Source organism: Microcaecilia unicolor, chromosome 2, assembly GCF_901765095.1.
Source record: "Microcaecilia unicolor chromosome 2, aMicUni1.1, whole genome shotgun sequence".
In the NCBI taxonomy this organism is placed as follows: Eukaryota; Metazoa; Chordata; class Amphibia; order Gymnophiona; family Siphonopidae; genus Microcaecilia; species Microcaecilia unicolor.
The window spans coordinates 557,607,444-557,630,616 of record NC_044032.1 but is presented as its reverse complement, the minus strand read 5'-3'; the positions used below and the strand labels follow the sequence as shown (position 1 = coordinate 557,630,616).

At 41.2% G+C, this 23,173-nt stretch overlaps 1 protein-coding gene across 1 annotated transcript in view; it reads left to right on the top strand.

Moving 5' to 3' along the window:
* Positions 1-23,173, top strand: part of LOC115462644 — a 248,980-nt gene that overhangs the window by 162,846 nt on the left and 62,961 nt on the right. The window contains exon 14 of the mRNA XM_030192642.1: positions 18,173-18,216. Coding sequence (XP_030048502.1) covers positions 18,173-18,216 — 44 coding nt within the window. The remainder of the gene's footprint in view (positions 1-18,172; positions 18,217-23,173) is intronic.

Genomic DNA, 23,173 nt, shown 5'->3' with positions numbered 1-23,173 from the left:
AGGGCAAAACTGGATAGGTGGGGACATAGGAGTCAACTTTTCAAAATGATTGGGGGACACTAAACCCAATAGAAATGACCCCCTCCCTGGACACAGTCAAAGGGTTTGTTTAATATCGGGGGTGCTCATGGATCTGCAGAGCTGGAACAGATCAGTGTTGGAGTTGGTGGAAAAGGTGAAGAAGACAGGAAGAGAAAAAAATGGCACATGGAAAGGAGACCCTTCGAAAGAGAGTTGCAAGAAGACAGAAAAGCAGTAACCAGAGACTGAGACCAACACAATTAGAAAAAATTAAATGGCCAGACAGCAAAGGTAGAAAAAAGAATGTTGTTTTTAATTTAGGATGAAGTAATGCAGTAGCCATGTTAGTCCACTTTAAAAGTTAATAAATATAAAGAAAAGAAAAAAAAAGATGACACCATTATATTGGACTATATAGATTTTCTGACTAACTTTCGGAGACCAAAACCTACTTCTTCAGGTCAGGACAGTATACTGCTATAATAGTATGCCTGTCCTGATTTAAGGAAGGAGGTTTTCACCTCTAAAAACTAGTCAAAAAATGAAATAGGTGGGTGAATGTGGGATACAAATGCAATAAATAATAATAAGTTAGTCAAATAAAAATGTATCACTTATTTTCTGTTTTTGTGTTACTTGTTATTTTTAATGTAGCAATTTGAATATGTAAGTTTTTGAAATTTACATCTGCTGTCTTTGAGGTCCTTTTACTAAGGCACGCTAACAGATTTAGCACGTACTAACAATTAAGCATGTGCTAAATCAGTGTTTCCTAAGTCTGGTTCTGGATACTCTTTGCCAGTCAGGTTTTCAGGATATCCACAATGAAAATGTATGAAAGAGATTTGCATATAATGGAGACAGTGTATGCAAATCAAGTTCATGTATATTCATTGTGGATATCTTGAAAACCTGACTGGCAAGGGGTATCCAGGACCGGACTTGGGAAACACTGCACTAAATGATAAGACGCCCATAGGAATATAATGGTCATCTTATCATTTAGCGTACACTAAATCTCTTAGTGCTCCTTAGTAAAAGAACCCCTTTATATTTTGCATGGTACAAAGGGATATGTCACTGTTTCTTTGGTTATGCACTGTATGCAGAGTATGGCTTCTTGGGGGTTCAGTTTAATTTTTGTCTACATATTTCTATTTTTAGTTTATGGTTAATTATTCTATGATTCATGAGGGGCTACTTCTGTTCATATGTGAAAAAGCACCAAGGGCTTTCAAAAAATGGGAATCAGAACCTTTAATCATATATGTTGATGAAACAATTCCAAAATGGACCCGACACGGTCTGTGTTTCGGCGCACAGCGCCTGCGTCAGGGGTCACAATAGATTGTAAATGAACGTGTAGCAGTGTTGTGATAATGCTGTAGTAAAGAGCAATGTAATGCAATGCCGTGTGGTTCCTTTGCGTATGGTTAAACAGAGAAATTTTCTATTGAACAAACACACTCCTTCAATCACGGAATCAATCCGTGATTGAAGGAGTGCGTTTGTTCAATAGAAAATTTCTCTGTTTAACCGTACGTAAAGGAACCACACGGCATTGCATTACATTGCTCTTTACTACAGCATTGAGTATCACAACACTGCTACACGTTCATTTACAATCTATTGTGACCCCTGACGCAGGTGCTGTGCGCCGAAACACGGACCATGTCGGGTCCATTTTGGAATTGTTTCATCAACATATATGTTTAAAGGTTCTGATTCCCATTTTTTTTGAAGGCCCTTGGTGCATTTTTTGTTCTTCTGCTTTTTGTTTGTGCTTTGCTCCCTCTCTCGAAAAAGGCCAGGTATTCTGTTAGCATCAAGTGTCTGTGTAGGACTAATCTGTACTAATCTAGCTTGTTTTGTTTTCCAATAGGTGTATTAGGGCCCTGTTTACTAAGGTGTGCTAGCGTTTTTTGTGTGTGCACAAAATTAGCGTGTGCTGTGTAGGCGCCCATAGGAATATTGTGGGTGCCTACACAGCACATGCTAATGGTTAGCATGTGCTAAAAACACTAACACGCCTCTAGAGTGGCTTAGTAAACAGGGCCCTTAATGCTCGGGGTGTATTATTGTTTTCTAGGAAGGACCTTGTATGACCCCCTGGAAGTTTGCTTGTAAACATACTAGATTTTGTGGTCCAACTTGTTAAGAATACTTTTTACTTTGTAGTAAAAAAAAGTAGTTTTGAGCTGCACTTTATTACTTTTACTTGAGTATTTTTTTTTTGATAAGAGTCTCTACTTTTGCTTCACTACTTTTGAAACCAGTACTTTAACTTTTTATTTAAGTACTTTTAAAAAGTAACGACCACATCTCTGTCAGGGACATAAGGGTCAATGCAGAAAGCCGCATATTAGAGCTGCTGCTTTAAATCTGTGGCAGTAATCCACAGCTGATTGAAAAATGCCCCCTTCCTGTCAGTGTGTGAGAGATGATTGGCTTACACATGGACTGATAGGGTGACATTTATTAAAAAAGCAAGCCACTGGCATAAGTTTCTGTACTGCATCCTCCCCCCAACAATAAAAAAAAAAGTAGCAGCACTCACCTCCCCGATCCAACCCACATTTCCTCCCAAATTACTTAAAAATATGTCCCTTGTATCTAGTGCACCCCTCCACCCCAACCTAAACCCCCTGCCCCCCCGACTTACTTAAAAAATATTTTCCATGGTGTTTAGTGCATCCCTACCCCGAACCTTTCCTTCCTGCTGACTTACTTAAAAGAAATCCCCTGGTGTCTAGTGCACCCAGGCCCCCATGACATTCCCACCCTCATTAGGATGTGCCTGGAAGAGGCAAGTACGATGCCCACTTGCTCCTGCCTCTGGCACTATTTCCTTGGAAAATGGCAGCACCTGACACCACCTGGGATGTACCGAGCGGGATCAGTCTGCCTAATAATTCCCTTATTTGATAGATTGACCTCGTCTGATGCATACCAGGATACACCTCGCAAAGTCAGACACGACACCTTTTTACAAGATGTCAGCATTGGCGGTAGGAGAGAGTGAACATTACTCCTGCCTTTTCTAGGCACATCCTAACTGTGAAGGGGGAGAGGGTGGAATCCAGCCCACCTTCATCTTGAACACTTCTTTGAAGAGTTATCAAATAAGCTTTTGCCACCTCTGGGCTGTTAAAGGAATGCTACCACCATCAATCATAATCATTAGATTCATTCTTTATTTTAAATTATGTTTCACCTTTGGAATATTCACAGTGATCAATGTTTCTATTGTGATATTAACAAATTCTAAACAAACTACAATTTACAGTAATTTTTTTTAGTGATGCTAATTCAAATACTGCCTATAAAAGTGTGGAACTGAGATGCTTTGAAATTCTGCTGTGCATTTGCAAACCCCAGATCTAATTTTAATTCACAATAAAATTGATGTGGTTTTTTTTTAAGTAACTGTAGCTAGGATTCATGAAGAAACATCTCCTATAATGAGCCAGTTACATTATATGTGCTTCCTAAAGCAGCATGTCTGTAATTCGCCAGTCATTTTCTCAGAATCAACGTCAACTGAAAACTCGTCTTAGGTTGCGGCAGCCACATACATTTGTCTTCCAGTCATTCGTTGTACAATAAATAGTTACATTACCCTGTTTCAGATATCCCAACAGAGTTCTTAAACCTATTATAGCTAGGTGATCAAACACAGCAATATAGACTCAGGTCACTAGATACAGGCTAGTCAGTCATGGCTTGATTGGGTTTTATTTCTTGTACTTCAAAGCCAAAGAATTGTGCAACTGTAAACCCTGCTTTTAGTGCTGAGGACATTTGTCCCTTCAGAGGAGAATTAATAAAACATTACTACATTGCCTGTCCCTAGTGATTTAGAACTACTATTTGCCATCCTCCTAATTGCACCATAACACAACTCACACACTTACTACATACAGCTGCCAAGCTTCTCAAAATCCCAGCGGGCCCTAAGGGGAATGAAAAGCTACTATATAGCCCTAATATGCTTGCTCCGGTAGCCTCTGCTGAAAACGAACTGAAAGCACCAGTAATTAGGAAATATTTATAAACTTGCACTAACATTATAGATCATGCAGATGGCAATAACATTATTTTAGAATGCATTTCAGGAACGGGATTAAACAAGTTGACAATTATAATGTTTGACAAATAACAGGCTAACAGAGCTGGTTTAACCAATAAGCAGACTGGGAGGTTGTCTATGGTAGCAGTTTCTGGGGTGTGGCGAAGAGCAGCAGCCAAGGAGGTATAATGACAGGAGTCGACATGAGCCTATGTGGTTCATTATCTGGGCTGAATCCAGTGGGTGGATCTTGCCGCCATATTGGTTTATCCAAAACAATAGCAAACACTATTGAAAACAATAACAAACATGTGAGGTTTATATTGTTTTATTAAACCTCCTAGGTTTTGCATTTTCTCTGTTAGGAGGGAATTAGGAGAGGAGGATATAAAGGGAGTTGGGGGATTGGGGAGTTTTTGAGGGGACTGTGAAGAGGGGGAGGGTTAATGTTTTTGTCAGTGCTCCAGAGCAGCAAAAGATAAACAAAGTATACTGTGGGATCCTCGGGATTCTCTAGGATCCTCTTAGTAAACCCTTTAAAGTTCACTTTTCTGTTCCACAATCGTTAAGATACAGACCTTTAACATATATTTCCCTTTTGTTTTGTGTTTTTAAATATTTTTAAATGTTTCTAACACTGTGGACTATTCTCCTGGACTCTCCTGCTATCCCATAGCAGTCTTGTACTCCTTAAAAGTCAATTGTGGCGAGCTTCCTTTCTTATTTGCAATGCTGTATTGTGGATTTCAGTGCTGCGCTATATGCCTTTCCTGGCCTGGGTGCCTCTGTCTATCCTAGGATTAGATTCCAACCGCCTGATGCAAAGCGATTTAACTGGGCAGGAAAGGCTCCTACCCTGTTAAATCACTTGTGGTGTGGACTGAATATTGACCAGTCTGTCTCCGGGACTATACTAATTGTCTTGCACGCAGAACCCCCTTCCTCCTGGAAGTCTTTCTCTGCTCCACATGCTCTCTGACAGCTTTGATATTTATTTGAAAGCTTTCCATATGTAGTTCCTTTGTGTACATCCCTATGCTGCACAAGCCAACATGTTTCTAAATATAACTGAGATAAAACAATGCACAAGAACAACGTGGATGCAGCAGCTGATAGTTTGTTTTGGACATACTGAGATGGCAGCTGCTGGGGAATGGGCTTCAGCTTTTTGACATCATGCCATCTCCTGTCATTAAACCTCCTTGGCAGCAGCAATGAAACCAAACAAGAAAAGGTACAAAAATGGTATGGGATTTGCGTTGCAAACCATACAAGGAGAGACTTGCCGACCTGAACATGTATACCTTGAAGGAAAGGAAAAACAGGGGTGCCATGATACAGACGTTCAAATATTTGAATGGTATTAATCCGCAAACAGGAAAGCTGGCACCACACTGTCTGGAAGGCTTTTGAAATCTGTATAAATCCTTTGCCCATAGACTTGAATGCAAGCCCCACAATTACTACTACTACTATTTAGCATTTCTATAGCGCTACAAGGCATACGCAGCACTGCACAAACATAGAAGAAAGACAGTCCCTGCTCAAACAGCTTACAATCTAATAGACAAAAAATAAATAAAGTAAGCAAATCAAATCAATTAATGTGGACGGGAAGGAAGAGAGGAGGGTAGGTGGAGGTGAGTGGTTACATGTGGTTTATTCAAACAGACCAGTTTCTCACACAAATTCACACAGCAACATTCCAAGCCATACAACGTTTTAGCTTTCCGAAACTTCCTCAGAGAGAGTGTTTCCTTGAGTGTACCAGAACTGCCTTCTATATAACTCTGCTTTTATTTACTCTGCTAGAGATAGAATGGAGGCTTAGGCTTTCACACCGCACAGTTCTTTTGCAGAATTATTTAATTTTCACTTGAGGTCACACAGACACTTTTAAGCAATGCACTTGTAACTCTGCTCTTTCTTTTACATAGAGGAATGCTCTTTGTGAAAGAATTATCCTGCATGGTTGTCAGTAGAATCCACTAAGTGACCAGGATTTTTACTCCCCCTGAGATTTGTACTGTAGTGTCCAAACTTTTTCACTGTACTGTTCTAGGCAAAGTATAGTGTAGCTAAACAGCAAGATTAAAGTAGAAGCTTTACCAGTAGACTCTCAATTCTTAAGCAAATCTTTATTGTAGTGCTCAGAATAAACAATGAAAATCCAACACACAGTCCAGTTGCTTAGAAAAGAATTGTTGCCTTCTTCTTATAGAGTCTGTATCTAGCCACCCCAGAAGCAAGGAGATGGCCAGAACCTCAGCCTAGCTGAGAGGAAAAGTTGTAACACTCAAAGGAGATAAAGGGAGAAACTCAGGGTAAATAAAGGGGAATGACTTGGGGAGATGGTGAAAAATCTTGGTGGAATTACAGTAAATTAAGGATGGATCAGCCCCTAGAACAGCTGCTGATCACAAAAACATGAAAGGAAGACTTGATTCTCTCACACAACCCACAGGGGCAGAGACAGAGGGCTGGCCCAAGCTCAGAGCTAACAGCAATAGGGAAATATCACAAGGATTCAATCACAGGATACTGCAAACTATAGAAAAAGCAGTTCTAATACACAGTGTTATTACACACATATTGTAATTGAATACAAATAATATGGGGGCAGAACATGTTCAGTTTTGGAGACTGCATCTTGCTAAGGATATAAAAAGACTTGAAGTGGTTCAGAGACAAGCGATGAAAATAGTATGAGGTTTGCGTCACATGACGTATGAGGAGAGACTTGAGGACCTGAACATGTATACCCTGGAGGAAAGGAGAGACAGGGGTGATATGATACAGACATTCAATTATTTGAAAGGTATTAATCTACTAACAAACCTTTTTCAGAGATGGGAAGGTGGTAGAACTAGAGGATATGAATTGAGGTTGGAAGGTGGGTGATTCAGGAATAACGTCAGGAAGTACTTTTCCATGGAGAGTTTGGTAGATGCCTGGAATGCCCTTCTGCAGGAGGTGGTGGAGATGAAAATGGTAACAGAATTAAAAAATAAGTGGAATAAACAGAAAGGAATCCTGTATGGAAGACAAGAAACCAGAGAAGCTTAGCAGTGATTAGATGGAAACGCCAGTAATTGGGAAGCAATGCCAGTGCTGGAAAGACTTCTACAAACTGTACCCTGATCATGGCTGGACAGATTCAGCTTTAGTAGCTAGAGAACAAGGACAGGGCCTGACAGACTTCTATGGTCTGTGCCCTGATGACATCTTCAGAAGTTGGAAAACAAGGACAGTGCTGGGCAGATTTCTATGGTCTGTGCCCTGAAAATGGCAAGGACAAATCAAGATCAAGTATACATATGTAGTATCAATCATACCTTATGAGTTTATCTTGTTAGGCAGACTAGATGGACCGTACAGGTCTTTATCTGCTGTCATCTACTATGTTACTATCCAGCTCATTTTCGAAAGAGAAGGGCGTCAATCGTTCGACACAAATCGGGAGATGGGTGTCCTTCTCTCAAGGTCGGCCAAATCAGCATAATCAAAAGCCGACTTGGCGTTCCTCAACTGCTTTCCGTCGCGGGGACGACCAAAGTACAAGGGGGCATGTCTCGGCCGATAATGGAAAAAAGAAGGGCGTCCCTTACGAGCATTTGGCCGACTTTACTTGGTCCCTTTTTGTTCACGACCAAGCCTCGAAAAGGTGCCCAAACTGACCAGATGACCACCAGAGGGAATCGGGGATGACCTCCCCTTACTCCCACAGTGGTCACTAACCCCCTCCCACCCTAAAAAAAAAATTTTCATATTTTTTCCAGCCTCTATGCCAGCCTCAAATGTCATACCCAGCTCCTTCACAGCAGTATGCAGGTCCCTGGAGCAGTTTTTAGTGGGTACTGCAGTGCACTTCAGGCAGGCGGACCCAGGCCCATCCCCCCCGTACCTGTTACATTTGTGGTGGTAAATGTGAGCCCTCCAAAACCCACCCGAAACCCACTATACCCACATCTAGGTGCCCCCTGTTACACTTTAAGGGCTATGGTAGTGTTGTACAGTTGTGGGTAGTGGGGTTTGGGGGGCTCAGCATCCAAGGTAAGGGAGCTATGCACCTGGGAGCAATTTGTGAAGTCCACTGTAGTGCCCCCTAGGGTGCCCAGTTGGTGTCCTGGTATGTGAGAGGGGACCAGTGCACTACAAATGCTGGCTCCTCCCATGACCAAATGGCTTGGATTTGACCGTTTTTGAGATGGCCGTCCTCGGTTTCCATTATCGGCGAAAACCGAGGCCAGCCATCTCTAAGGTCGGCGATCTCAACATTTAAGTTGACTATCTCTTAGGTCGACCTAAATGTTGAGATTTGTCTGTCCCCGACCGTATTATCGAAACGAAAGATGGACACCCATCTTGTTTCGATAATACAGGATGCCCCGCCCCTTTGCCAGGCCATTCTTTGAGATGGGCGCCCTTAAAGATGGGCGCCCAGTTTGATTATGCCCCTCCACGTCACTATCCGGCTGATATTCAGACAGCAGCAATCAGCACTATTTTAAACACTGACTGTTGCCAGCTAAATTAGCCCAGGATATTTAGTGCTGGGCCACGCCTGGGCACCAGCACTGAATATCTAGGGCTAATTATGTATGTTGTGGCAACCATTTTGAACTGCAGGACTGTGCTGGGCAGGAGCGAGTGGGCATTGCTCCTGCCCAATTTCCTTTAGACCACCAGGTAGGCCCAGGGAGCCTACAGAAGGGGGAGGTGGGGGTGTGCTGGGGCAGCCATTTTTTCTGCTAGGGTGGGAGAGAGAATCATGAGGGGAAGGCCACCACACACTATTTTAGTTTAGGGCTTTTTCCTTTTAGAGGTTAAGGTGAAGCATGGGGAACAGAGAGACATGCATTCTAATGGAGAGAGAAAGACAGTTGGAATACTGAATGACAGCAATTAATGAGAGGAGTGTATCATGAAAAGAAAATTTGGAGGCTAGGGTATATATCCCGTGCCCTAAGGACTGATTATCACCAAAGTAGACATAAAGGGGAGCATTGGCTGCTAAAAGCCCTGAGAGTGAAGAAGGCACTTACCCAGAAGCAGAGAAAGTGCAATATCTGCCTACTTATAAAGGAGTCTAAGAAATGCAAAAGGAGATAGCACACCTCAAAGGAGACCAATGACCGAAAATACTTAGTTGCAATAGGTTCAAAAATAAACAACCAATCTTATTTTGGTTTTATGGATTGTCTCCTTCATTATTTTCATATCTCTGTTACTGTGTATATTTTTGTACTTGGAAAGGATGAAATAAATTATATGGGGTTTTTTTTAGTATACCAGCCTCCCTTATTCATTTTCTCAGAGTGATTTTGGTATGCCTGCCTAGAGATTTTGTTTTAATTTTATAGTCTTTATAGCCGGCCTTCAGGGGATCCATATATTGGTGTGAATGCTTGAAGAGATTGAACAGGTTTTTTTTTTTTGCTACATACACCATTGAATTGTTATATACCCACCTCAGGGTCACCTCAGCCCAACCATTCCCTGAAAGGTCCACTAAACTGGTACATAAGCCATCTGTAAATTGCCCATTCCGTGTGTAGGTAAAAATATGTACTTTGTTCCACAATGTGCAGACTTTTATTCACATTGTCATGGAAGTTGAGTTCTGGATAGCAAAAGTGCCCACAGAAAAAAGCAGGTGCAAATCTCTGTGAAGTACTTTTTAACATGTGCAATTGTCAAAAGAAGAGTATATATAAAGTATAAACATTCCCTTTGCAAAATAGTATAAAATCCATCACTTTAAGCACCTGCTGACTTTGCCTCTGCCCACACAGTTTTGAAAATTATTCTCCTACAACCTAAAAACTGTGTAAGTAAACTAGTGATTATCCTACGCAAGTGTACGTAAAATTTTTTATGTGTGTTCAGCTGAGTGTCACTAGGCACATTCATCAGCAGAACACATCATGATAGGAGTGCCATTTTCCTCGAAAAGTAACTTGTCAATCAGACTTCACTTGTTATATTTGCACCATCTAATTAAAGAAATGGTGCATCATAATAGCTTACTCACTGGAGCCTACCCCATTTTCATTGTGTCTTAAAACAATGCTCTCTATTATTGGTATACTTTCAGGCTTATTTTCGAAAGAGAAGGGCGCCCATCTTTTGACACAAATCGGGAGATGGGTGTCCTTCTCCCAGGGTCGCCCAAATCGGCATAATCAGCACTGCAAAAGGCTAAAATATAAAACAACTTATGCATCTAACTTTTCCTACATAAGCGCACAACTATGGAATGGACTCCCGTATGCAGTTAAAACAATACATGACCACCTAAACTTCAGGAAATAATTAAAAACCCACCTCTTCAACAAAGCATATCCCACCGATCCAACATAAACCCCTACACCCAGCAACACAACATAATCAATGATCGTACTGGACAATTTACTATCTTCCTTCCCCTCGACCCCTAACCTCTGATTCACTTCTACCTCTTTTGACCACAACATAATCTTGTATTTATTATTAACCGAAACGGCAAACGCCGATATGGTACTTTGTAAGCCACATTGAGCCTGCAAACAGGTGGGAAAACGTGGGATATAAATGTAATAATAAATAAATAAATAATCAAAAGCTGATTTTGGTCATCTTCAACTGCTTTCCGTCGCGAGGACGGCCAAAGTTCACGGGGGCGTGTCGGAAGCATAGCGAAGGCAGGACTGGCTTAACACATGGGCGTCTTCGGCCGATAATGGAAAAAAGAAGGGCGTCCCTGACGAACACTTGGCTGACTTTACTTGGTCCTTTTTTTTTACAACCAAGCCACAGAAATGTGCCCTAAATGACCAGATGACCACCAGAGGGAATTGGGGATGACCTCCCTTTACTCCCCCAGTAGTCACTAACCCCCTCCCACCCTAAAAAAATGTTTAAATATTTTTTCCAGCCTCTATGCCAGCCTCAAATATCATACCCAGCTCCATGACAGCAGTATGCAGGTTCCTGGAGCAGTTTTAATGGGTACCCAGGCCCATCCCCCCCCCTACCTGTTATAGTTGTGGTGGTAAATGTGAGCCCTCCAAAACCCACCACAAACCCACTGTACCCACATCTAGGTGCCCCCCTTCATCCCTAAGGGCTATGGTAATGGTGTACAGTTGTGGGGAGTGGAGTTTGGGGGGGGGGGGGTTGGGAGCTCAGCACACAAGGTAATGCAGCTATGCACTTGGGAGCTTTTTCTGAAGTCCACTGCAGTGCCCCCTAGGGTTCCCGGTTGGTGTCCTGGCATGTCAGGGGGACCAGTGCACTAGGAATGCTGGCTCCTCCCATGACCAAATGGCTTGGATTTGGTCGTTTCTGAGATGGGCATCCTCGGTTTCCATTATCGCTGAAAATCGGGACAACCATCTCTAAGGTCGACCTAAATGTTGAGATTTGGCCGTCCCTGACCGTATTATTAAAAACAAAAGATGGCCGCCTATCTTGTTTTGATAATACAGGTTTCCTCGCCCCTTCGTGGGGACGTCCTGCAAGGACGTTCTCAGGAAAACTTGGGCTCCCCGTTCGATTATGCCCCTTTTTGTGGTTTATATCATTAAGGGCCCTTTTCACCAAGTTGTGGCAAAAAGAGGACTGCGCTGGGGCGTGCCGAGGTCCCCTTTTACTGCAGTAGGTAAAAGGGAAGTTTCTCTTTCCTGCAGGAAATGGCCATGCGGCAAGTAAAGCACTTGCTGTGTGGCATTTTCAGGGCAGAGTCCTTACTGTCACCCATTGAGGTGGCAGTAAGGGCTCCTACGCTAACCCAGTGGTAAGTGGGTAGCGCACTGCACTGCCTGTTACCGCCGGGTACACTCCAGCACTACAAAAATAAACATATATTTTGTAGCACTAGATATGACGGCACACTATGGGTGGGAAGTACCACTGGGCTGCTGCAGTAGCCCGGCGGTACTTCCTGTTTAGTGAGCAGTAAGACCGTGTAGGGCTTACTGACGCTTAGTAAAAGTAAATCTTTTATGAACAAAGCTTGTATTAATAAAGCCATTTATGAATGAGTAAAGGAATGGTGGGTTTTGTGTGTTAGATTTTTAGGCATTTGTTTGGCAGATAGGAAGAAGCTATGATTTTGATTTTACTAACTTCTGTAATGGTATTTGCAAAGGCCAGGAACTCTGTCCTTACTATGACAGCATTAAAAGTGAATTACTTACAGAATATGAAGCACAAAACATTTTTTTAAATTGGGGATGATTACTAAGCAGACATTAAAACTTACCACAGGATGTGTAAATAAATAAAATTGAAAACTAGACTTCGACCTTCTGGTACAATAAAAAGTGCTCAGTGACAAAACAAAACAGAAATGCAAAGGTTATAGTTAGACTATGAAACTATTTTATCTACTTTGTCCTTCTGAAGGCATTATTCCCACACAGCATTCCAAATGATATCAACATGCTCTGCAGAAATACTTCATTAACTGTAATGTCATAGATTCAATCCTGATTTGTTGTGCAATATGGAAAAACAAATACTTTTATTGCAAGCCATCTAAGTGGGTATATCCTTATCTTTGAGCATGCAAGGTGCTGCGTGAGTATTAATAAAAACACTATCTCTATGAAAGTTCTTATGTGTAAACATATATACACTAACTTGTAATCTTCACATCATTTTACATTTTTCTTATTCTCATGTTAAAAAAATGCAGTTCAAAATGTATTAAAGTCAGAGCTTGGTTCACAGATCTAAACAGTACACTATTCACTTTCAACATGCCAAAAAATAATTAAGAATGAAAAATCAAAACATTTTAGGGTTCTTTTACTAAATTGTGGTAAAGATTTACAATCACCACCTGATAAGTGCCGTTTACTATGCAGTAACTACTAACATCTAGGCATGGGCATTTACATCAGGTACAGTACAGAGCAGGTATAATTGTTCGCACATTTTCTGTCACTTGCACTATTATTGTATAAGGAAAAGTAGGCACAGTAGTTAAGCTAATTTAAATACTCATCAAGCCATTTCTTTTAAATGAAATCAATTTGATGCACATGTCCTAAACATGCTGGACAAGCACCTGTTGAAAGAAATCTGGAATAAAGTTGTTCAAACATATAGATTGGGGAAAGGCTACAAGAAATTTTCAGGTCCGTCACTATAAAGTAGAAATAGAAGACACTACCTTCATCAAGCAATCCCTTCAAAGTTATTAGCAGTAGGCATGGATTAAGGAAATTGCCGAGGAAGGCCACTGTGAGGCCTAAGATCACTTGGAGTATTGTGTTCAGATTTGGAAACAATCTTATTAAGGACTTAAAAAGACTTGAAGTGGTTCAGAAAAAGTGACGAAAATGGTATGGGGTTTGTACCAAAAGACATATGTGACTTCCCCATAATCAAAAGGAGCAGCAGAAGGATTTCAAGTGGGCTTCTCTGGTTGTCAGCCTGGGCTGTAACCACTAGGCTACTCTGCCACATTTTGAATATTTATATAATTGGTCTTTCATGTTGAAAGTGTAGTGTGTGTTGTGTAGATTGGTGAAACAATTGCCCATTTAATGAATTTGAAAGCCTTTTTACTAAAGTATATTAACATTTTGCAGTTATGACAAAGCTAGGGGTGGAACAAAATGGTGAATGCATGATTCCTGTGCTACTGTATATGGAGGCAGAAATAAGCCTGATTTCCTTTCTTTGACTGGCCCTATGGATTCCTTAGTCATCTGCCACTCTCCACTGTTCACGCTTTCCAAAAATACTAGGACTAGGGGGCATGCGATGAAACTACAGTGTAGTAAATTTAAAACAAATCGGAGAAAATTTTTCTTCACCCAACGTGTAATTAAACTCTGGAATTCGTTGCCGGAGAAAGTGGTGAAGGCGGTTAGCTTAGCAGAGTTTAAAAAGGGGTTGGACGGTTTCCTAAAGGACAAGTCCATAAACCGCTACTAAACGGACTTGGAAAGATCCAAGATTCCAGGAATAACATGTGTGGAATGTTTGTACGTTTGGGAAGCTTGCCAGGTGCCCTTGGCCTGGATTGGCCGCTGTTGTGGACAGGATGCTGGGCTCGATGGACCCTTGGTCTTTTCCCAGTGTGGCATTACTTATGTACTTATGTACTGTAAACTACACTAAGGATAGGGCTACTGGAAGGTTTTCTGGGGAAGACAACTCAATGACTTCCTTGGACTTTTGAAACAATGACCAGCTATGAGGATCCAAGGCCGTCTCCAGCACCCATGGTGTTGCTGTTGGAAGAGGTAGTATCAACCCCAGCGCAGAGCAATAATGCATCCCCCAGGAGGTTTGCGGATGCATCTGCGGGTGACTTGATTGCAGAGACTTGAGGTTTGCCTGGGGCAAGCACTGCTGTTTCAGATGACAACAAGGTGGGACAGCTGATGCTGAATTTGGCCATTTCTTTTTTTTTATTTATTTATTTATTTATTTAAATTTTTCAATTACATCAAGTATTATATCTTGAATACAGATAAAGACGATTTAGTGTCTTAAAGAAAATTTTTTTTTTTTAAAGAATATAAACTTTATAGAAATAAGTATAATTAACAAAGAAACCATTACTCGTCTATAGTCCACAATACTAGGGGATTATCACAATTTTCAGGAAATCAAATAAGATTTTTAGAAACCAACTTCTAAATCAAAACATGAAGGCTAGTATAAGCATTCCAGGCAATATAAACTATTTATGGGATTGAAGTTGTTAGTATCCCTGGTAATGGAAGCTGTGAGTCTCTCAGCTTTGCTTCTAAAAAAGAGTTCAATTGGTTTGCCTCAAAAAATACATATTTAATTGAATTTAATTTTATCACGCACTTGCAAGGAAAGTTCAGCCAAAATAGTGCTCCAAGTTGCATTACCTTTGGTCTCAGTTTAAGAAATTCTTTTCTTTTCTTTTGCGTTATTCTTGAGACATCAGGATACATTCTAATTTTACACTCTAGGAAATCTGGTCTTTTATTCAAAAAGAATTGTTTAAGTATCCAGTCTCTGTCCGGTTGAAGTATGAAAATCACTTTAAGTGTAGCGGTTGTTAGGCCCACATTGTCTCCTTCAATAATTTGAGTCAAATTTAAATCCAAAGATTGGGCATTTACTTCCTCTCTTTGTACTAGGTCTTTCTTCCGAGATGGTTCTATATAGAAAATCTTTGAAATTGGTGGATGTGATTTTTCTGGGATTTTTAGAACCTCTGTTAAATACTGCTTGAAGGTTATCAATGGAGAAATAGCAACCTGCTTAGGAAAGTTTATCAGTCTGAGGGCATTTGAACGTTGGTAATTCTCTAATATTTCAATTCTATTTTGAAGATGTAAATTTTCCTTAATTAAATTAACTTGTATTTGTTGAGAATTTTTGATTACTGAAGAGTTAGTTTCCACATCTTTGCCCAAGGATTTTAATCTCATGTCCATTTCCACAATTTTTTCATTATCAGATATGAATTTCTTATTTAACTGAATAAATTTTTGAGTAAATGAGGCTTCTAAACCTACAAGTGCTTCCCAAATGTTATCCAACGTTATTTGTTGAGGCTTTCCAGGTAAAAACGACTTACTTAGTATATCCGTTATAGGAGTTGAAGTTAAAGCTGGTTGACCTCCCACTGCTCCACGTTCTTCCGCAGGGACAACCTCTCCTCCACTCCCTTCTGCTGTATCCACAGCAGGGTTCGCCGGCGTCTCAGGCGTCGACTCAGCACCCGTGCCAGGAAACCCCGTCACGTCCTGCGCATCGAGGGGTCTCCGGTCCGAGTTCAGCGCCATAGCCGGCATGGGAGGAGGAATCCTCATCTCGGGGCTAAAAGATGTCTCCTGTTCAAGCTGGGGAAACGGCAGACCTCTCCCTAATCCCTCCAGCAGCGAACCAGTCCCCGTCGGTGTGCCCGGTAAAAGGAAGCGATCCATTGTTCCAACTCCAGGTAAAAGGGGAGTAGCGGGACCTCCTCGCGATTTACCTCTCCTTTTAGGCATCGTTTAGGAAACTCAATCGAAGGCAAAAAAAATCAAGAGTAAGAGTGGTTAACAGCGGAGCTTTCTTCCGTGCTTCCTACTTAGCCGCCATCTTGAATCCCCTCTATGTTTTCAATTTGGCCATTTCTTAAGTGAAGTCGATGAGGTTTGGAACTATTCAGCAGATCGTGTTTCAGCTTATCAGACTGCTAGCGATTGGACTGCAATGGAAGATCTTGGTAAAGTCCTCTCCAGGCAACTGTGTCATCTTTTTAACCAAGTTCACTTTCTATCTAACTCACTGGATACTCAAGCTATTGAGGTGGTTTGGTGTAAGGCTTTTCTGGATAGTGTAGAACTGAAGTTTGATACATTTATTCAAGAAGCAAGTTTCTTGATTAAAGACAGTACATTATTGCAGAAAAAAATGAAAATTCAAAAAAGTTAAACAAAAAGAATTTTCATTTAATTATTTTTCCTAAAATGGTTAAGAGATCCTCAAAAGAGATGTTGAAGAATATTTAGTTGAGATATTGAAGATTGAGACATTAGCACCTATCTCTTCAGCTTTTTATGTCCCATGCTTGAAAGATGAAGCATCAGTGGGGGATCAATTGGATTTGTCACAGATATCATCTGATAGCTTGGACTTGTCTATTTTTCTTGAGTCGTAAGAGATCGCAGCAGCCATTTTGACAGGGAGCTGTGAGGGGTGAGGAAGCAGGAGCGCGGTTGCTGCACTCCTTCCCCTAAAGACCCCCATGGAGACAGGTAGGCCTGGGGAGGGGGCCTACCTAGACATTGAGGGTTGGAGGTGAGGGGTTTGTTCAGGGGAGGGGAAGGACAGGGCACCACAGTCAGGGGATAGGAGGGAGGGGTATTAGAGAGGTCAGGAGGAGAATCAGGAGGGTTTTAGAAAAAAAATTAGTTATGCAGGTGACGCCATTATTCAGTGCTGGCACCCGCATAGCTAAACAGTCTAAATTAAGCAACTTAGCTATGTGGGTGCCGGCACTGAATAATGCTGCTTAACCTTGGGCTCCTCTCCAGTGCTACCCCCAGTGTCGCCCCTCACCTGCCCACTTTTTTTTGGGTGGTCTTTAGAGATATTCAGCAGCAGTCTCCAATTAAATGCCTCTGAATATCCCCACTTAGTCAGTGGGAAGCAATTTAAGCGAGCAGGAGAGGCTCTTGCTCGTTTAAATCGCTTTGAAAATGGGCCGGTGTATAAATAACTTGACCCTTGGAATGAATCTTTGATTGTGATTAGTGCATCTACCTCTGCTTAAGTAATCTAGGTAATCATTGAAGAGAGCCTAAACCTAAATTTAAAACCTGCAAGCAGCAAGCCAGGATTTGTGTATACACCTGTTAATACCAGAGTCTGGGTAGATCCAGGAGTTATGTGAGCACTGGCAGTACTCAGGGACCCTTTTACGAAACTGCATAGGCGCCTACGTACGCCCAATGTGCGTCAATTTGGAGTTACTGCACGGCTACCGTGTGGCCCTTGCGGTAATTTCATTTTCGACGCACGTCCGCTATGTGTGCCAGAAAATAGTTCTATGTGCATAGATGATTACCACACGGTTAATGCGTGTGACCCTACCACTAAGTCAATGGGTGGCGGTAAGGTCTGAGACCCAAAATGAATGCACGCCAATTTTTATTTTGCCACACGTCAATTTTTGGCGCTGAAAAATGGATCTGCACACGCCCAAAACACATGCCTACACTAGCACAGCCCATTTTTTGGTGCGGGCCCCTCAGTGCTGGTGCCTGCATACTTAATCAGGCAAGTAGGACTGCATACATAACAGATATATCTGCCTGTTATCTATGTGGGTATGGCACTGAATATTAGCTGTACCAGCATAACTTCCAGGTTCTGTCACTGACCCAAATATTCACAGCCGGTGCCCAGATATGGTTTGGCACTGAATATCCAGATTTAAATTAGCTAGCAATGGTCAGCATTTATAAAAATGCTGAACACTACTGGCTCAATATTGACCGGAATGTGACTGAATAGATTAGTTCATATGGTTTACACACTTCACAAGCATGAAAAAAATGTCCTTAGATAGCTGGTAATCTATCCTGACTATGTTCTCTTTTATATGCCTAGATGGAAAGAAAGATGAGATGAGGAGACGTGGCAGACAGCAAAAGGCAAGGAAATAATCTATGATTATATTTAAAATTTTCAGATAAAGGATGATATTTCATTTAGTGTTACCTAATGACTCAACAGGTTTAAGGATCACACAATGCATGGTTTACCAGCTAGACATCATATCACACAAATCTGATCAATTTCTGATTGGATGACCAAAGAGTTCTGTCAGGGGCATGCACTGGATTGAGTTAACTTGGATTTCAATAAAGGCTTTGATAATTTTCCACATACAAAGCTCTTGAAGAAACTGAGCAGTGATAAGGGAGTCCAAAGATGATTGACTGGCTTAGTATTTGGTTGAGGAATAGTAGAGGGTAGTGTTCAAAGATATAAACTCCAATATAGTTTAATATTTTCAAAAATGATATTGTTGAGAAGTTAAGAGGAAAAGCTTATCTTTCAACACATGGTACTAAGATTGGCAAAATAATCGACATTCCTGATTAGAAAAGACAAAATGAGGAGTGACCTAAGAAACTTGAGGAGTCATTTAACGTGCTTAGCTGCTAAGGTTCAAAGCAAAAAACAATGTAGAGACAAACATTTTGGATGCAGTAAGCCAAGGAAAAAATATGCACAACTGAAGGGAAGGGTTCTTGGGATGATCACATCTGATGATTTCAAGACTTCAAAACAATGCAACTAGGCAGTAGTCAAAGCTACTGAAATGCTAGAGTACACTGGAAGAGATATAGTTAATGGAAATGAAAGAGGCCACAGAAATAACAGGATCAATATTCAAAAGGTTTAGGAGCTTAACTTAGGGATTTAGGCACAGGGCCAGCCTTAAGCAGGGGCAACAGGGGCAGCTGAACAGGATCCTCTGGGAAGACTTACTATAGTCAGTTTTTAAAGGTACCAGCTTGGGCCTCTCCCCCCCCCCCCCCCCCCCAAGCAGTCCAGTATGTCCCCCTGCCTCTAAACCCTCCCACCTTAAAATGAATGTTTTTCCTTAGAGGGCTCTGGGCAGCAGATAGCCTACATGAATCACTACTGCTGCCGACCCCAGAGCCTGCCCTCTGCTGCGTCCCACCCCCTTCTGACATGAATTCCTGCTTCTGCAAGAGCAGAATGCAGCACTGAGCCCTCTACAGAGAAAGTGCATGTTTTAAGGTAGAGGAGGGTTCAGAAACAGGGGGACATACTAGATTGCTGGGGGGTCCTCCCAAACTGGTCATCAAAGAGCCATGTAATTGGTAAGGTCAACCCTAGATCAGCATTCTTTGAAAACTGACTAGAGTAAGTCCCTAAATTTAGTGGCCTATTTTCAATTGGACCCTATGTTTAAGTGTCTAAAAAAGTAGCTAAGGGTAGGATCACATCTGAGAAAATAAGTTGGTTGCAGAGTGCTGATTTTCTGCACAAGGGACGTATTTTCTAATAGGGCACCAAGGTAAGTAGCGAATGAAGAGCATGTGTAAATGTTTGCACATGCATGTGTTATATAAAATATGCATGTAAACTGTAAGTCCCCCATGATCCTCGTAACTCCTACCCTGAGCACGTGCCTACTTTTAGGCATGGCCTAATTTTATAACAGCACATTTAATCATATAAAACTGCATTGGAGGCACAAAAATGGTTTACAAAATTTCCAAAGAAAACAAAGGAGAAGGACCAACATCTCACGGAAGAGATCAGATAAACCAAACTCAGTGAGGAGATGGAGTCCCTTTGTAGAACCAAACAGTCTTTATTCCAACCAGCGTAAGCAGCATAAAATTGATGGCCCGACAGGGCTGTGTTTCAGTATAGAAAATGCCTGTGTCAGAGGTCTCATCACATAGAGTGCTGGTGTAAAAGGGCGGCATTTACACTTAAGAACTGCTCTGATAACTGCCTCTCAAGTATAATAATGGCAAGCGATTAGGCGAAGAATTGTGTGAAACTTAGGCAGACTATAATAATAATGACCACATTATTGTTGCAGTCTGAGAGGCAGCTGTCGGAGCTTCATCTCTTCACTGTGTTTGGTTTATCTTTTACAAAATTACCCTCCAGATACCTACTTTGTCCAACCAAATGTAGATACTGCAATAGCAGACCTAAATATTACCAGCTAGCACGCACCAAATCTTTCCCTCCCTCCTGTCCAAATAAAAAGATATGCACAAGTCTAAAAGCCCTCTTGATTCTCCTTCCTACGTGCTGAAATCAAGTTAATTGATTACACCTACAATTCATACCAACAGCTAAGGACAGTGAACTCAGCTAAATCTGATGCTATTTTCTCAATGGCCATCAGAGAATAAAAGGAAGGTCGGAGCTTAGTTGCTTGATAAGCTAGGGTAGGGTGGTATATTTGTGGGCAGGGGAGGGGGTATATTATACAAAGTCTTGATGTTTCTCTATGAGATAAATGACTATAGCAAATAAGACAGGAAGCAACCTTAGGGACATGTTTGTGCCATCAGCTTTACCAATGTTATATCATGGAGGAGAGATATAGAAGAATTGCTATTAAGAATGGAATATGAAGTATTTTGAGATGGTTATCAATTAATTTAAAATGATTGATAGGATGTTTTGTATGTAATACTAAATTTTTATTTAACATTAGCAAGTTTTGGACCTATTTTATATTGACTTTAGCAATAGTCTATGTTACTGTGGAGGAGTAGCCTAGTGGTTAATGCAGTGGACTTTGATCATGGGGAACTGAGTTCAAATCCCACTGTAGCTCTCTGTGACTCTGGGCAAGCCACTTAACCCTCCATTGCCCCTGGTACAAAATAAGTACCTGAATATATGTAAACCACTTTAAATGTAGTTGCAAAAACCTCAGAAAAGCAGTACATCAAGTCCCCATTTCCCTTATGTATTGAGAGATTCTGCAGTACCACAGTTTTAAATGTGTAAGGAGGATTTTGTTAATGTTTAGATTATTTTTGAATTTGTATATTTGATATTTTTATTGTTTTCAAGTTTCAAGCTTTATTTAGTTTTGATATACCACCCTGGATCACACTATCTGAGTGGTTTACAGTTATTTAAAAATATAGAAATAGAAAAAGAAAGGAACTACAAATAATAATAGGAAAGGGATGAAAGGGGAGAAAAGTAGTATATATTATGCTAAACTAGATCACTGTTTTTTACTTTTAGATTATGTATCCCTGATTCAGGCATATGCTGAAACATAGCCATGTTGAGGCTTAGAGGTCCTTTTACTAAGCTGCAGGAAAAAGGGCCCTGCTGTAGCAGCAGGGGCCATTATTCCCACACACCAGGGCCCTTTTTACTGTGGTGGGTAAAAAGTCCCCCCAAAATGGCCATGCGGTAAGATAACCCTTACTGTGTAGCTATTGAGGTGGCGGTAAGGGCTCCCGCGGTAACCCGATGGTAACCAGGCAGCACGAGATGATGCCCAATTGCTGCCGGGTTAGCGTCGTGCTAAAGAAAAAATGGCATGTGCTCCAGCCGGCCACATTGGGCCGGCAGTAGTTCCAATTTAGCCTGTGGTAAAAAGACCCCCTTAGTGTATAGGTATCCTTGTTTTAACATTTTACATAGTAAATGATGACAGATAAAGACCTGTATGGTCCATTTTGTATCTACATTTCAAACTATTTACATTTTTGAATTACATTTAACTTATTTTTATTCTTGGTTGGATTTGTTGATCATATGCTGATTGTAATATTCAGATCTACCACATCTCCTTCTCCATATTTGTTCTGTACCACATTCTAGATATTGGTGATGATCAGAGGTGCAGCTCTGTGGGTGCTTGAGCACCCCCAATATTGAGACAAATTCTTGAGTGTGTCCAGAGAAGCATAATTACTGTTGGGTTTAGTACCCCCAATCAAAAGTTGGCTCCTGTGGTGATCATAATAGAATGACTTTGCATATTGAAGACAAACTAATAAGAATCATGCATATTGTAATGAAACTAATAATGAATTGCAAAGCAAAATTTATTTGCACATCCCAGGATATACATAGAAACAGAGAAAACTGTAGGCAGGTAAAGACCATATGGCCTATCCAGTCTACCCTTCCATGCCATTTGTTCTCCCTATCACTCCCATAGAGATCCTATGTACTTGTCCCAAGCTCTCTTGAATTCAGATACTGTTTTCATCTTCACCACTTCCACTAGGAGGCCATTCCACAAATTCACCACCCTTTCCATGATGAAGAAATTTCCTCAGGTTACTTCTGAGTCTATCCCCTTTCCCCTTCACCTATGCCACCTCATTCCAGACCTTCCTTTCAATTGAAAGAGACTTACCTCCTGTGCATAAGTATTTAAATGTCTCTATCATATCTCCCCTCTCCCACCTTTCTTCCAAAGTATACATATTGAGATCTTTAAGTCTGTCCCCATATGCTTTATGACAAAGACCACTGGTCATTTTAGTAGCCACCCTCTGGTCTGACTCCATCCTGTTTATATCTTTTTGAAGGTGCGGTCTCCAGAATTGTACACAATATTTTAAATTAGGTCTCACCAGAGTCTTAAATAGGGGCATCATCACCTCCTTTTTTCCTACTAGCCATTCCTCTCCCTTGGTACCCAAGCATCCTTCTAGCTTTTGCCGTTGCCTTTTCTACCTGTTTGACCACCTTAAGATAATAACATACAATCACACCCAAGTCTCGCTCCTCTTTCATACACAAAAGTTCACCCCCTAAACTGCATCGTTCCCTCAGGTTTTTGCAGCCCAAATGCATGACCCTGCATTTTAATGCATTAAACCTAAACTGCCAAATTCTAGACCATTCCTCTAGCTTTGCTAAGTCCTTCCTTATGTTATCCACACCATCAAGGCCTCTAAGGTTTTTGTAACATATGATTTGAATATATAGCTATTTATTTATCAAATTTCTATCCTGCAATATCTTTAAAATCTAACCCTCCCCCCCATCTACTAAGCCGTGCTAGCAGCTGCCATGTGCTAATGCTGACACAGAGCATTCACTTTGAATGGGGTGTTTTGGCGT